This window comes from Labeo rohita, chromosome 8, assembly GCF_022985175.1.
Source record: "Labeo rohita strain BAU-BD-2019 chromosome 8, IGBB_LRoh.1.0, whole genome shotgun sequence".
Taxonomy (NCBI): domain Eukaryota; kingdom Metazoa; phylum Chordata; class Actinopteri; order Cypriniformes; family Cyprinidae; genus Labeo; species Labeo rohita.
Genome location: NC_066876.1, coordinates 16,843,938 through 16,861,634, shown reverse-complemented (window position 1 = coordinate 16,861,634; position 17,697 = coordinate 16,843,938). Strand labels below are relative to the sequence as shown.

Sequence of the window (17,697 nt, the reverse complement as noted above, 5' to 3'; positions counted from 1 at the left end):
GCAGTTTTAAAGGAACTTTGCAGAGTTTTTCCTAGTTTATATTTATGTCCTACTTCTGCACCAAGTTCTTTATGTGACATTGACAGGTGGTCGTTTTTTATGCCGTTTCGAGCTGGTGAAAAGTACCGCATCATTTGCCAAAGGTACACTCAAGCAAAGAATTGTGCGATGACAGCAAAGGATGGTGAGAGGAGCATGGGCATGCCCAAAATCCAGGCCGTCTCTGTGTTTATTTAGAGCGTATATAAATCACGAGATAGGAGAGAATTAATGCTGAGCTTTTATATGGGTCCCTGTGGACTAGTATAAAGAAAATGCCCCTAAAAAACAAAAATGATAAAGAAAATAAACAAACTGCCTGTCTGATAGGTTTTGTGGCCTTTTCAGCATACATTAACACCTTTCCCATCTGTATTAAGCACAATAACCAATGTTTCTCCTCAAGTGGGAAAATGAAGTAATTTTTCTTGTCGCTACAGACTCTAAAATTATATCACGTTTATTGATTCTGAAAATGAGAAACAAACCAGTGGAAGTAGAGTATCTGCTGAATCAGTCATTCTTTCCTTAAAAGCTTTTTTCATTTCGCTGAAGTCATCAAAAAGTGAAAGAAAATTAGTGTTTTTTTTTTCCCTTCAAATTTCAGATATTTGTATTGCAGCTTCTGAGTAAACTGAAGAGAACTTCGATGACTTTTGATGAAAAGCAAGAGTGAGAGTATTTGTCCGTAATGTAATCCACAGTTAATGCTCTCAAACGTGCTTTTTTTAAAACAAAGCTCCAGATGACACGTCTCGTATCCTCAAGTCAGAGATGTGCATTGTATCACACAAGATTATCTGGTGTGTTGTAGGCATGCATAATGCATTGCATCTCTTTTCTAAGTACCCACTACATGCATTGAAAGAGATCTCTTTCTGGGAGAGCTCACTTGTTTTTCCATGCATTTCAATATCTGCTTCTGTCAAGTGCCTACGCCTTTATATCGCAACATCCCTTTATTCTTACTATCACATAGTTCCGAGCAAAGACAGAAATTCTGAAATTGCAATTGCATTGCATGAGAATATGAATTTAATGAGAAAAAAAAAAAAGATTTAATTTGGAAACAAAAGTCATCTCCTTTTTCCTCCCAAACAGGAGCTGCTATAAGCAGCAGGAATATGAGATATTTAATGTTTGTCATATTGCAGGTCAGATCGCAATAGTTGTTAAAACATGATTTATGTTTTAGTTTTATTGTTTTAGGCCTAGGCCTAAGCCTTTAAAAAATGACATTTTGTCGTCAATGCTGTTTAAGTATTATTTATGTACTATTATAATTTTTTAAATTAGCTATTGTTTTTATATTTTAAGTTTTATTTATTTTTTTACATTTAAATTGTTTAAGTGGCAATAATTCTGTTTTGTTTGTACTCTTGTAGTAGTAATTCTGATATGTGCTTTTGTCATTTTTATTAGTTTTTTTTTTAATGACCATTAAAAAATACAAATTTTATACAAATTATAAAATTATACATATTTATTTTATTTTATTTTATTTATTGTTTAAGTATGTATTTATTTTTTTGTTGTTGTTTTATACAAAGATTACAAATTTTGCCTTGACAATTTAAAGTTTAAGTCTAAGTTTAGGTTTCCATCTTTTACACTGGTTGTCTATCCATTTAAAGTCCTATTCAATTTTATTTTATTTTATTTTGTTTTGTTTTGTTTTATTACATTTTTTAATTTCTTTAATTTTTTTTTTTTTGTTCAAAAATTACAAATTTTGCCTTGACTATTTAAAGTTTAAGTTTATTGTTTATTGCTAATTTTATTTATTTATTTATTTATTTATTATTTTGTTTTGTTCAAAAATTACAAATTTTGCCTTGACTATTTAAAGTTTAAGTTTATTGTTTATTGCTAATTTTATTATTTTATTTTATTTTTTAATTAATTAATTAATTATTTTGTTTTGTTCAAAAATTACTAATTTTGCCTTGACAATTTAAAGTTTAAGTTTATTGTTTATTGCTTATTTTATTTTATTTTATTTCATTTTTTAATTTATTTTATTTATGTATTTATTATTTTGTTTTGTTCAAAAATTACAAATTTTGCCTTGACAACTTGTTTATTCATTTTAGCTCCATTTCAGTTACCAAAAAATAACACTGGTTGTCTATCCGTTTAAAGCCCTGTTTAGCTGGTATCTGTAGGGGTTACATCACAATGAATTAATTGATTTGTTAGTTAGTTAGTTAGTTAGTTAGTTAGTTAATTTATATATTTATATATATATATATATATATATAAAATATAAATTCTGCCATGAGAATTTAAAGTTTAAATCTAAGTTCAAGTTTTTCATCTAAAATGTATATTTTACTTTATCTCAACTTCATTTCAAGTACCAAAAAATAACACTGGTCGTCTATCTGTTCAAAGCCCTGTTCAGCACATATCTGTAGGGGTTATGTCACAATTTTTATTTATTTATTTAAAGAATATAATAGTCAACATTTGAAGTGGATCAAAAAAGTTCATCAAATTTTATTTTTATTTAATTTTATTTATTGTTTTGTTAAAAAATGACAAATTTTGCCTTGACTATTTAAAATTGTAATTTTAGGTTTAGGTTTTCATCTAACATTTAAGTTTTAATTTATTTCAGTGTCATTTCAGTTACTGAAAAATAACACTGGTCTTCTGTCCCCTTTAAACTCCCCTTTAAAAAAAAGTGACCGAAAAATATGGGCATGTTGTACATATTCTGAAGCACATTAATATTAATGATGATGTTCCTTGACATAAATGTCTTTGGTACAGATTTAGAAATCACTGTTTAGCATGCTTAAATATGAAAATCATGTCCTCTGAGGTGCTAGTCTACTGTTGTAACCGAGCTAGATGACTATATAGCTCCTGACAGCTTGCGCGGGTTAGCAGGTCAGCCATGTGTTTAGTAAACAGCCGTGTCTAGATGTGAACGCTGTAACCTAACCATAAAGGGATTCTTACTTGAATAAGGTCACATTTGGACTTGTCATCATATTAAAATACAGCCTTAAACGTATTTAATTATAGTCTAAGCTCATTACAAAGTCAGAAACAGCACATATAGCCTCACACTGATGACTCAGTAATTATGCAAACGCTTTCAAGTAGCCAAATCATGTATAAAGGGTATGTTTGGACACTCGCTGTGCATTTTATCTATCAAGGGGGCAACAGAAGGCAAACAACCCACAAGTTGCTTTCCAAAGTGTGAAGCATGTCACGACACACTCCTACAATATCTAATGGAATTAAAGCACATTATGAGCACTCATATGGGATTACATATGGATTACTCAAGAAAATGTGCAGTGGATTCAAGTCGTCAATTTATAGACAGGCATCTCTGTGGGACGTTTTGTTAGCATACTTCCAGGCGTCACACTGGAGAATCTCTTTTAAAGCTTCATTTTACATTTTACTACATATCTTTAGAAGAAAGGGAGGTGATTTTATTGTGTGTGTGTGTAAGAAGAACATTTAATGATTGTCTGGCCCATTTCAGTGTCTTGTAATATCTTGGATAAAACATGTTATCCAGGAGTATAAATGTAAATTTAATGCACTCTAACATAATATTCAGCTAGTTTTTTGGCTTGCACGGCTGGTGAAACAATGATTAAACTCTAAAAAGACAAAGCTAATGTGCACGATTTGCACAATTCTGTTCAAAATTGAACATCACATGCCGCTTTTTGCCTTCCACACAGTACCATCGCAATATCTCCTAGCAAATCATGCATATTTACTGGCTTTGTGGGCGTACATACATATTTCATGATTACATGTGTGTGTACATCTGTATACGTGCATATATGACCCTAGGTCAGCATTTAACTCAAAGCAAAGTTGAAGGTTGTAGTCTTTGGACAGCAAGCCAAAAGTTTACATAATCTAGTGAAGACCTCTGTGTCCAATTTTTAAAGTTTAAAAAAAAGTTTTGGTTTATGTTTTTGTTGTTTTGTTTTGTTGTTTTTGTCTTCTGCTTCTTCTACTGTTTTTGTTTTGTTTTGTTTTTTTGCCCAAAAGAAGTCAAACAGAAAGTCGTGACAATGTGTCCTCACACCAGTGTAGTGTAAAAAAAAAAAAAAAATGACAGCCAGATATGACAAGATAAAAAAAAAAAAAAAATGTGGCCACTTTTAGAGAATGTTTGGGTTGATAAGGGAACATGAAAAGCGGTTTGTGTGCAGCATTTTGGCTCTTCTGACACATTTATCAGACAGCAGCATTTCTAAAGCACTTTCTCTCATTCTGACATGCATCGTGAACACCTCCATCCGTTTAGGGTTCCCCACGCTTCACTTGACACAGAGCCATTTATTTATATCAAAAATGAAATTTGAAACCTCAGATGTTGTAAAACGGTGAGCTATAGTAATTTGCATTCATGTTTCTGTTTTGTTTGTATTACAGACAGTTTTTCTTTTATTTATACAGAAAATGTTTAAGTTGTTTTTTCAGTTAAAACCTTTGTTATATATATATATATCATTATATATAATAAATAAATAAATGTTTAAAAAATTATTTACATTTTGAGGTAGCTTCCGCTTACATTTTTATATATATTTTTTTAATTTTAGTTTCAGTTTTAATTTGATGTGTTCCTTTTTTAATTATTATTTTTCCAATTTCTATATGTAAGTAATATATTTATTTTGTAATATTTCATAAAATAAATATATATTTTTTTTTATTATTTTTAATATTAGTAATATTTTATTGTAAAATTATTTAATATTAGAACCTCCCAAGGCAATATTTACAATTTTCAAGTTTTTCAATTCATAATTATATTTATTTCACCTTATTTCCAGTTGCTAAAAAAAAAAAGTCAACAATATCATTTTGGAGTTAACAATATCACCACTTTTTTTAATCCATCTGGGACCATTTTCTGTATGTAATAATTAATATTAACGATATATATATATATATATATATATATATATATATATATATATTACATGAATAATTAAAAACAATTAGTAAAATATAATTTACATGTTTTAAATAAATTACTTTTTTAATTACTTTTACTTTTTACATTTAAAATGACTTTTAAGTTACTTTTTTTAGACATTCCTTAATCATGAATTTATTCATGAAAGTATATTTATTTCGCCTCATTTTCAAAAACAATTTTTTAATCATTTTCACTATCATTATCACAACTTTTTGTTTTTATAAATCCGGGAGCATGTAATCTTTCTTCATGTAATACTTCTTAACACACACACACACATATATATATATATATATATATATATATATATATATATACTATATATATATTACATTAATCAAGTTAAATACAATTAGTAAAATATAATTTAGATATTTCAAATAAATTACTTTTTTAATTACTTGTTTACTTTTAAGTTACCCTTTTTAGACATTCTTTTTTTTTAAGACATTCATAAATTTGTATTTTTTACATTTATATTAGTATTAAAAAAACAAACAAAACAAACAAAAAAAAAAAACCAAGAGATTTTTCTTGCAGGAAAACAAGACCAAAAATACTTCAGAGAACACTTAAGTGAATTAATGGAGCCTTGTTTGACTACTGAGTACTGCCATAGGGAAGATGGTGTTGAGATGTTACATGTTGGCAATATTTGGTCTGTTTGGTCTGTTTGGAAAATATTGGTCTGTTGGGCCGTACTGTCCGCCTAAGCTCTCCCTCTTTGCCCTTTTATCTTCAACCCCTGCGTGTATATGTTTCTCACACCATATGTCTGAAGCCAGCATGCTAGCTTTGCTATCTGGTAAGCTGTGACTAAAGAGATGTGTTCGGAGGTGCACCTCGTGGTTTATTTACTTTTATTTTGATGATTTACAGCGTTGAAAGTTCCAGAGTGGCTGCGTGCTGCGATAGCGGTTCGGCACTCAGGGTCGCGCTTCAGAGCGTTAAACTGTATGCAAATTGATGGCAATATTTGCCAGCGAGCCTCATAATGGGATAGTTGATGGCTTAAATAAATAGCAGTCATATACTGTACACACACACACACACATGTATAGACACACGCACCCAAACCTGGCAGGTCTGGTGTGGTGAAAGGGAAATAAAGGTGACATGCTGCAAGGAGCCGTGCTCCAGCGAAACGAGTAACATGTTTTTCCTTAAGTTATTTATCGCCAGAGTGCTTTTGGAAAGAAAGAAAATAAATAAATAAAACTAACAGCACTCATCAGAAGCTACAATCTCCGGCTCTCAAGGTGCTGCAGAGATTTAAGGCTTTACAAGGTAGCAATGTATAAACCTTTGAATGTTCAGCACCAGTGGTTTCAAAGGGCTTATTTGAAGTTGCTTTAACTGCTGAGAAACGACGAACTGGAGAGGTAAATTTTCAAGTGGCTCTGAAGAAGCCCAAGTTTTCAAAACAGCAAAAAAAAAAAAAAAAAAACAAGAATATTTAACAACCTTATTTCACCCTTTTTTCGAGAACATTTCAGACCAAAGACATTTTTTGTTGTTTTAACTTTTTTGTTGTGTATAAACCATAGAGATTTACATCTTATCAACAACAACAACATAAATCTGGGACTGTTTGAAGTTTTTCCTCAAATCTACTAATTTGGTTAAACGTTTTTTTTTTTCTCAATTAAAAACGATGTGAAGTTTCCGTGTCACAAGCGTATGGAAACCCATTTCCGCTACTTGAATATAAAATAAAAAAAAGGTTATTGAGACTTTTTATCTTACAATTTTGACTTTTTCTCAGAATTGTGAGATATAAACTCATAATTGAGAGAAATAAAGTCAGAATTGTGAGATAACTCGCAATTCTGACCTTTTTTCTCACAAGTACAAGTTTATATTTCACATTTCTGACTTTCTTTTCTCAGAAATGTGAGATATAAACTCGCAGTTGTGAGTTATAAAGTCAGAATTGTGAGATATAAACTGACGATACTGACTTTTTTCTCATAATTGCAAGATATAAACTCATAATTGAGAGAAATAAAGTCAGAATTGTTGTTATCTTGCAATTCTGACTTTTTTCCCAGAAATGTGATATAAACTCGCAATTGCAAGTTATGAAGTCAGAATTGTGAGATATAAACTCACAATACTGACATTTTTCTCAGAATTGCAAGATAAGTCACATTCTGACTTTTTTTCTCACAAGTGGAAGTTTATATCTTGCAATTCTGACTTTTTTTCCCCCACAATTCAGTTCCCCACATTAAAGTCCAGTTTTGACAGGAATAAGAACTGATGTGTCCTCAGAATATATCTCACAATTATGACTGAATAACTCGCAATTCTGAAAAAAAAAAAAGCTCAGAATTGTGAGTTTATATCTCGCAACTCTGACTTTATTTCTCAGAATTGCAACTTCATATCTTGCAATTGTGAGGAAAAAAGTCAGAATTGTGAGATGTAAACTTGCAACTGCAATAAAAAAGCCAGAATTGTGACATAAAATATTGCTGTTACCTTTTTTCATTATTATTCAGTGGCAGAAACAGGTTTCCATACATGCAAGATTAAACAGAACTGCAAAAATAAATAAATAAATACATACATACATATATACACACATACATAAATGAAAGTATATAAGAAAGTAAATATAAATATACATACATACTTCCAAAGCAATATTTACCCTTTTCATTTAAGCTTAAGATTTTCATTTAATAGTTTAATATTTTAATTCAGCTTAGTTTCAGTTACTAAAAACAATTTTTTAATCATTTTGGTTTTAGTTAAGAATATCAACACTTTCTTCAATCAATCTGGGAGCATTTTTAACATGTAATAATTCAAATGAATGTTGTAGCGATTATATACAAATTCATCCAATGATTAATGCTCATATTCTTACTGTGATCATAATGTCAATACTAGGATTTGTTCAATGTTAAGAAGTACAAGTCAGCAGGCAAGTGCTTCATATCCCATCAGTCAAGATGTTTGGAAAGAAACCTTGTGGCATTCTTGGCCTTCTTCAGCCTCTCTAGTAGAGTGTGTTGACGAGATGTGTATGCACTCATCCTCAGCTATATTTACAAGGCTTCTAACAGCCATGGAGGGCTCTTGACTGTTTCATGGCAACTTGTGCCACTTGGGAATCCACTTAATTCGGAGTGTCCTGCTTGCTCAGATCCTGCTACTGGGAATCAGAGTCCAAGCACACACCACCAAAGTTATTTGACATTTTGAACATCTATAGTACCTTAAACATATAATATTTTCATGCAATTTTCAATTTAACGACAAATTATAGGCAGTTATTCCTTAAATATAGCAATATAAGAACAGTATTTCTTTCTTTCATGCGCAAACATCTTAAACACTTTTGTCTCCCTAATACACGCATTGTCTCTGTTTCTGTCTCTCAGTAGGTGCTAGCTCACAGCGAGGGGTTGAGAGGAATGTGTAGCCCCTGGCCTGCTGCTGAATCAAAAGAAAGCAGTGAGAAACCTGCTGGAAATGGGGCTTGCTGATTTGATGTGCGTAGCAGGGCGGCTTTGAACCCCAGTTGCTGGGTGTGCAGATAAAAGCTACATTACCGTCCTGCTCATTTTCTAAAGATCAACATCCTGCAGCCACAGAGAATGGCGTGCAATCAGCTCGCGCTAAAGCACCGACATGCCACGATTCTATACTCATTGCCAATCATATCTGATAACAGTAGTCTGTTCTCTGGCAATCCTACCACCTATTAACGTTCTGCTTACCGCCGGTCACATTTCAGTGCAGATGATTACCAGTGCAGGACTGAACATTTTCATCAACATGGCCTATGGCAGAGATTCCCAAACTTTTTTAGTCAGCTGAACCCCTTTGACCTAAAATATTTACTTTAAAGGTCCCATATTGTCAAAACTGAAATTTCCTGGCTTTTTTCATGATAACTTAGATCTAGGGGCTATGTAACTACCATATAAGTTTCAAAACAGTTAATCCACAGTAAAATTCACACAGCCTGCATAAAGTAGCTGTGCCTTTTCACAAGCCGCTGTGACTTCTGTAAAAATGTGATGTCCGAACTACTCAGTCACCGCCTTTAGTCACCACCCCGAGCACCAACCACCATCCCACCCTCCATTGCTGAGTAACAACAACACGGAAACAAGTCAAGAAAACGCTGTTCAGTCGATGGATGTCAGGAAACTACATCATTGTACAGGCTTCCGAACAACATTAATATAAGAAACCAGTGGCACGTCAGCTTTAGCCTCTTTCACACAGCGATTCCAGAAAATACACGGATAATGTGTCCCATGATTTGTTCTGGAATTGTTTAATTTGGTTCATTCACACAGTGATTTTCTAGAATCTGTGTGCGCTTTACACACAACCCGTAAAGATCCCGTAAAGACATGTGACGTATAATGCATGTTATGTATAGTATGTTGCACTAAACTGAAACTAAACTGGCGAATGATCTCCGCTTCAGCACGGTGAGGAACTTCGTGATCCTGCTTCATTCCAGTTTGTACATTTTTTTTGCCGTGAAGAGTCGCACAATAACATGCATCATCACTACAACACAGCATTTATGGCATTGGTTCTGGCTTTTGTTCACACAGCGCTAGTTCAGGGACTGACCCCAGCAATGTTACTAGGTTCCCAATCTGGGATCATTCCCAGAATCAATCCCGGGACTTGTTTGCATTCACACAGAAGGCACTCTGGCAACTTTCCGGCAATTTTCCGGAATCAACGTGCAGTGTGAAAGGGGCTTTACTAAAGCAATAGTTACATAGCTTACTGAATTCGGTATAAAATAAAATAAATAAATTATTACCATTCTAAAACATCTTGTTTAGTATCACCAAGCCACAGCAGGCTACAGCATACATGACCCTAGTTTACCTGATGTTGGCCTGGTGTGCGTCACTCAAAAATCAACAGGCCAATCAGAAAAGAGGCTCATGAATATTAATTAGAGGAGCCAAAATTGACCTGTTCTTGACAGAGCTCCTAAGAGAGGAGCTGTAAAAAAGATTTCTCAATTTTAAATTCCAAAAATTGATTAGTCTAGTCTATTTTCAGTTAATGAACAGAACATTGTAGCACACATCCCACCTAATATATCACAATAAGTACAATAAATGCTTTTTTACTTTTGATAAGAAGCAGTCTTAGATTTTAAATTCTGTCCATTTTATTACAGTATTCAAGAAAGAAATGCCCTTTTGGCGCTGTTTAATGTGGAATAACAGATCGCTGTAGCGCCTCAGTTCAAGAAAAGAGCATATGAACTGATTGTTTCCTCAGCTTTAATACCAGTTTCAACATGAAATAAGTGATGTTTTATTAACAAATTTCGGGAGAAGCACGCACAGATAATTAACTCAGCCAATTCACCATCAGCAATGACATCATCCATCCCGCCGGCCCGGGAGGACACCCATAAATAATCTAAACAGCCTTACCTTCCTCATCTCTAGTCGTCAGCATCCCTCCTCCATTAACCCCTCCGGGGTGTAAGTGTGGGGTCCGGGCTAAGGGGCCGAGCTCAGACCCCTCTCCCCGGACGGGGGGAGTACCCCGGGCTCAGGAGGAATTACCACCTCTCCCTGGACAGCATGCCAAATACGCATACTTTTATTCCTCATTATTGTCTGTAGGGTGAACTCATGAAACATGAATTAACATCCCAAGGTATGTTAAAAGAAAGAGTACAACTTACCGAAATTTGTTTTTATCTTATGTAATTGCTCAATCAGTGTTTCAACCGCAGTAATACGTCAATAGAACAGCTTATAAACAATGTCACGTAACGTCACATTTACCTCAGAAAAAAACATATTCGGTCACCATAAAATTGTTAGTCAGCTAGAAAAATGAACTCTAGAGAGGAGCATTTTTCTAAATATATGCACCATATACCACATTCATAATAATTTTTTACTGTTCTTCATATTTATGATTTAATTAGTTAGCTTTTCATCAACTTATTTACCCCCTGTGTTTCCCTCACAAACGTATTATACCATTTATTATAAAAACAACTTATACAAAATTTGAAAAGTTAACTCTGGTACAGACAAAATTAATGGAGGTATAATTTAAAAATAATTTGTAAAAGTCAGTTATACTTCTTTTTGATACCAAAAAAATTAGCACTTCAAAATGTATCAAAATAATAATTAAGATGATCACAATGGCAAAATTAACTATTTGTGAACAAAAAAAAAGTACTGACTAAGGGATTTCATTTAGATTTTTCCTCCTATCTACTTTGTGTACATGAATGGCCAATCTGAGTTGTTTAATTTAGATTACAATTGAATTTACTTGTTAATTTAATTACATTTTATAATTTATAGATTATAATCAGTGATTACAACTAGTCCAAGTCCAAAGAGATGGTTTGACTGAATTGTTCTTTGTGGAACCAAAAATGGTTCTTCTATGGCATCACTATGAAGAACCTTTTAAAGCATCTTTATTTTTAAGAGTGTTGCATGCTTATAATGTAGATAGTGTAACACCCAATATACACTGCAAGTGACTGACCTAAGAAATTGAATGCTGTGATCAACCAGGTGTTGACATGGTGTAAATAAGAGGTTTATTCTGCACCATAGCCAGCTTTGTTGATTATAATGAGAGTTTAGAAGTCAGGGCTCAACTTGCAGCATCAGTGATAATGCCATAGTCACATTGCTTGCTTTTGGTGTATGATTTATTTAAAATTTGAATAACAGGTTTGTATTTAATGATAAGAGGGCCAGGGTGAAATTGACAGTTTAGGCACTGTTTTGATTTGCAGTTGCATAAAACAGGAAAAGTAGTTCAGGATCAGAGTTTTCAACTTTTGAATGTGGGCTGTGCATACGCCGTGCAGTTTTCGATTTTTCTGTCATAATCGCACAGCCTTACTCAGAGTCAATCTATTATTTGTGTTGAAAATAGTCATATACTCAACCTCTGCTGTGCTGCATCATGCACTGAGACACTTTTTTGGGTTTGTATCTTTACACACCAGCACGTAATCTTTCAGAAGGTTGGTCGTAGTTGACTTTTCCAGCTCGCTTCAGCTCATAGAATTATTTTAGCATAAAAAATTCTGATTAATCCTTAACAGCATTTTCGCTTTTCCCTTTCTGCAGCTTAGCATTGCTCACATATCCATACAAGTGTGAGATTGGGCTCTATGACTTTAGATTTTTATTTTTTTATATATCATTACAGTAATATTTCCCTAAGCAGCAACTCCAAACTCAAATTTAGCTGGCCTCCTGTAGCTTTGCTCAGTCTAATTTATAGAATGTCTCAGACTCATTATTTTGTACATTCATTTGCTTTAGCAGGCTCCAGGCCAGAGTTGCTGCTCCAGTATGAGCACTCAACTAAAAACAACTAAAAAGCCTAAACTGTAGTTAGAGAAAATTGTTTTCCCTCATTTATCCTGCAACATATTTGTTATATTAGGATGTTAAAAGTACTGTAGGTTACAAACCTCTGTTAGATCTCTCATATCTTCACTCAAATTTATATTTCATTGCGGTACCATCCAGTTTTTACCATCATCTTCTTTTTGAAGCACTGTTGAATATGGAAATGAGCTTTTTAGTCGATTGCCTCGATTTTAAACAAATGTTCTCTCCGAGAACTTACAGATGTTGGTTTTGTTTGTATGATTATTTTTCATTTCACAGATGTGCTTGGGTATGAAGATAATCAGTCAAAATTTTAGCCTCATTTTATTTAGAAACTAAAGTTTCGCTCAGAAAAAAAAAAAAAAATGTAAGTATGTAAGTGGATAGATAGATAGATAGATAGATAGATAGATAGATAGATAGATAGATAGATAGATAGATAGATAGATAGAGTCAGCCGAAAGAAGAAGCCTGTTGATGATTCACTGACATTTGCTTAAAATGAAGTCCAAAATCTCTGAGGTTTACATAGCAGATGGAGGGAAGCAGTGCTCTTTAAACAGGACACTCCCTAACCTTAAAGTCTGATAACCCGAGATTGATGATTATGAGAAATGTGTGTGCCAACTTGCTCTTGTGGACTTGTTTGCTGAAATTAAAATTGCAAAAAGTTTGTGTGGAGCAGAGTACACAGCCTGGGGGACATATGTATGTGAGTCATCTAAAAACTTTCTTTAATAAGACAGCTCATCTCGGCGGACCCCCTACAGAAATGGAGTTGTCAGATACCTTATTGAGTGCTGAAATGCTTGGCACTTACCACACAAGGCTGGAATGATACGGGAAGCCGCGAGGATAGATGGGACTAATTTTTTAACAGTTTTCAGAGTAGCTGCGAGCCTTGAATTGTGCAGATCCATCATTATTGGGGCGTGCGGTACTTTTTAGAGGAGCCGCTGTCTTTTCTGGCTGTTGAATTAGCAGGGATCTGAAATGCAGAATAAACAGACGTGCTTTTGCTCTGACTGTGGTGACTGGGGAAATGTAGATTTGACATTACAATTGATGGCCTCTTTTGTGTGACTCGAATGGAGTTTTTTTCCATCGTTAAAGTCGTAGTTGTTTGGATCTTGCACACTCGGATTCCTCCATTTGTTTCCAGTCTGTCAGAGTACTGCACTACGAAAGATGAAGCCCTTTTTATTCAAGCTACATACAGAAATATAACGGTGTGCATTTAACAATACAAATGGCTGGGGACAACCATGACATATAATTATTTAGATTTATTAGATATTATTATTTTACTGAGGGGATGCTAACAATGTTTAAAAAAAAAAAAAGTGTTTTTGTCCTATTTTCTGTAAAAAAAAAATCTAAATATCCAGTATATGTTATATGTTTATGTGTATATTTCTGATATATGCTTTATTTCTGATATATTTTCTGTGTATACTATATATATACAGTTGAGGTCAAAAGTTTACATACACCTTGCAGAATCTACAAAATGTTTATTATTTTACGAAAGTAAGAGGGATGTTATTTTTTAATTTTTATTTAGTACTGACCTGAAAAAAAGATATTTCACATAAAAGATGTTTACATGTAGTCCACAACAGAAAATTATAGTTGAATTTCCAAAAATGACCCTGTTCAAAAGTTTACATACACTTGATTCTTTGTTGTTACCTGAATGATCCACAGCTGTTTTTTTGTTTGTTTGTATCTTTTGCACTTTGTTTGTTTGTTTAGTGATAGTTGTTCATGAGTCCCTTGTTTTGCCTGAACAGTTAAACTGCCTGCTGTTCTTCAAAAAAATCATTCAGGTCCCACGAATTCTTTGGTTTTTCAGCATTTTTGTGTATTTAAATCCGGAGGGTTGAAACGCTCACTGATGCTTCAGAAAAAAACACAAGCAATTAAGATCCAGGGGGTGAAAACTTTTGAACAGAATGAAGATGTGCACATTTTTCTAATTTTGCATAAATATAATATATTTTCATTTAGTACTGCCTTCAGAAGCTACAGAAAATACATGTTTCCCAGAAGACAAAAGTTAAATATACCCTGATATTCAAATTCAAAAACATTTTCACCCCCGATTCTTAATGCATTGTGTTTCCTTCTGAAGCAATCAGTAAGCATTTGAACCCTCTTTAATAGTTGCATATGAGTCCCCCAGTTGTCCTCAGTGTGAAAATATGGATCTCAAAATCATACAGTCATTGTTGGACAGAGTTCAAATACACAAAAATGCTGAAAAACCAAAGATTTTGTGGGACCTGAAGGAGAACCGTGGGCAGTTTAACAGTTCAGGATATACAAGGACTCATGAACAACTATCCAAAAAAAACAGCTGTGGATCAGTTAGGTAACAAAGCAGTAATAAGAATCAAGCGTATGTAAACTTTTGAACAGGGTCATTTTCATAAATTCAACTTTCATATTCTCTTGTGGACTATATGTAAGCATATTTTATGTGAAATATCTTATTCAGGTTGTATATATTAAATATGTACTATAAAATTGTAAACGTTTGAACATATTAAATATTTATTAAAATATTTTACAGTAAAAAATCTGAACAGCCAAGATATGTTATATGTGTATACATATAAAATTTGACAAAACTGTCACTAGAATGATTCTTTTAATCCATTATATGATTAACTAAACTAGATTTGGCTGCCAGATTGATGTTTATTTCCAAGATATTTTGAAAGCTCACACGTCTGATTTCAGAGACAGCACAGTCATCAGCCTTTTTGTTTTCTCTTTTCTCCTGCTCCTCTACAGGTGGTGAGGTGCCCTACACGACTTTGGCTACAAGGATGATGATGGGGGTTTGGTGGCTCTTTGCTCTGATAGTCATCTCCTCCTACACAGCAAATCTGGCTGCTTTCCTCACCATCTCCCGCATCGAGAACTCCATTCAGTGAGTGCACACATTTATTCAAAGTGTCACTCTTGCAGCTAGCATCAAACACTGTAATCATCCACACAATAACAAAACAACAAACAACTTTCTTCAGCTTTCGATCTTCATCTCAGTTAAATATGCTGTTGTGTAGTTTCCCCATTTCTAACAAAGATAGGATTTTCTGACTTCAATTGTGTTTGGATAGGAACGGTATTAATTGAGCAGCATTCAGTGAAAATATCTGTCCTGTTCCTAGGCTACACAAAATTTAATTTGTCTAATATAGTCCAGACACAAAACGTGTGTTCAGTTCAACTAACAGGCTGCGTCTATAAATACTCAAGAGACCTCAACACAGGTTTCGTGGTTCTCATGGTGCGCGTGTACCATTTTTTGGGAACAAATTTGTACCCTGAAGCAAGTTAAACCTGACTCTGTGCCTGTGTGTGTGTGTGTAGAAGATCTCCTGGGGGCATGCAAACTCCCTGTTTTAATTTCCTGTGGCACAAATTAGATCTATCATTCCAGTTAGAATGACGTCAGACGTCTCTGCACCAGTGATTCATATAATCGCCTGGTTGAGTGCACAGAGACAGACAGAAAATGGTGCTTTTTCCGTTTTGAAAAGGTGATTTTTTTGAAGTGTATTTCTAAAATAAATTTCATTTGTGATGAGGTGGTACATTTCAAACCAGAGCGGCTGCTGCTCTGCCTGTTATGAAGATCATGGCCTTCTATTATTAGCATTCAGAAGTCAGGAATGTGTCATTTCTATAAATACTATGTGACGGGTAGATGTATAATTGGTGACGAATCTTGTCAAGCATCAAAAAAACAACAAAATCGGAATGTTATATGAGAGTATAACTTTTGAACATTTGAAACTGACTCAAATGATGTCACTTCCTATTAGTTTGAGGTGGTGGTGGTTTAAGTGTAGATCATAATCAGAACACAGAATTCTGTTTTGATTAAAATTATTGTCTTATTACTTAATATTATTTGTGTTATTTTAAGTAGTTTATTGGACTACCTGTATCAATCCATTTAAGGCACGTTATGTAATTTTTGCCACAAGAGGGTGCATATTTAAAACAAACGAAGAAACAAAGGTGTAGCTTGATGACGCCGTGATTGAGTGTGGATTTATTAACATTACTGTAGTATGAAGCAGGGTGGGGCTGAAAACCGTGGAAGCGAAACTAGCCCGCTTAAGCGATTGCTAATGAGAGGCAAGCGTGACACATGGCTCGAAAGCAGCAGAGCATTTGTTATGCCACTGTCGTCCACTTCCGCTCTTTCCGATCATGCGTATGTGGGGTACAACAGCGCTGTTTTATCATACTAGATACATTTGAGTGTGTTGGAAGTTCTGTTGCGTTCATCACCTGTCTAATAAAATGTGTAACATATTAAAGTGTCTTTGGGGTTTCCAAGTTTCCTACAAAATAAAACAGGAAATCAAGGGTGTATGACGTCACTGGCAGGCGACGTAATGACACTGTCTGTTACACTAGTTAAAATATTTCTGTTTCCAAAAATTTCTATGGATTTAAACATTCTTGGAAACACTGGCGATAATGTAAGTAACCAAATCAACAAAATATATAACACTGTTCTTGTGGTTTTTGGATAATTTAATAAAATATTGTGCCTTTAAATCATTGTAATTTTAACCCTGCAAAACATATACAACAATAGTCATAAAAAATCTGTTTTGTCATATGTGACCACAAAACCAGTAGCAATAGTCAAAAAAAAACATTGTATGGCTCAAAATTGTACATTTTTCTTTTATGATTCTTTTCAAAAATCATTAGGATATTAAAGATCATGTTCCATGATGATATTTTGTAAATTTACTATTGTAAATTTATAAAAATGTAATTTTTGATTAGTAAAATGCATTGCTTAAAAACTTTATTTGGGCAACTTTAAAGGCTAAATTTTCTCATTTTTTATTATTTTTTTATTTTTTGCACCCACAGATTCCAGATTTTCAAATATTTGTAGCTCAGCCAAATATCGTCCTCTCCTAACAAATCATCATGATCCATACATCAATAGAAAGCTTATTTATTCAGCTTTCAGGTGGTATATAAATCTAAATTTCAAAAAAATTGACCCTTATGCCTGGTTTTGTGGTCCTGAGTCACATATTTGATTCATCAGGTTTTTATGGCCCAAATAATATGATATAGAATATGGAGCTCATAGGGGGAAAAAAAATACCTCAGAGGCCCAAACTGAGCGAAAATACGTAATTTAGTGCAGTTGCTGATATTTACAGGGAAAACAATTGAAATTAAATTCTTGTCTTCCAGTAATGTCTTAGTAAGATGTTATTTTAAATGCTTTGTTTGATAATCAAATGT

General features: G+C 33.6%; 1 protein-coding gene across 4 annotated transcripts in view; it reads left to right on the top strand.

Moving 5' to 3' along the window:
- grid2 (glutamate receptor, ionotropic, delta 2) overlaps positions 1–17,697 on the top strand; it is a 508,841-nt gene that overhangs the window by 423,179 nt on the left and 67,965 nt on the right. For all 4 annotated transcript variants that reach the window (XR_007828268.1, XR_007828269.1, XM_051117352.1 and 1 more), the window contains exon 12: positions 15,199–15,337. Coding sequence is in view for 2 of the 4 variants with exons in the window: in XM_051117352.1 (XP_050973309.1) it covers positions 15,199–15,337 (139 nt within the window). In the remaining 2 variants the exon portion in view is untranslated. The remainder of the gene's footprint in view (positions 1–15,198; positions 15,338–17,697) is intronic.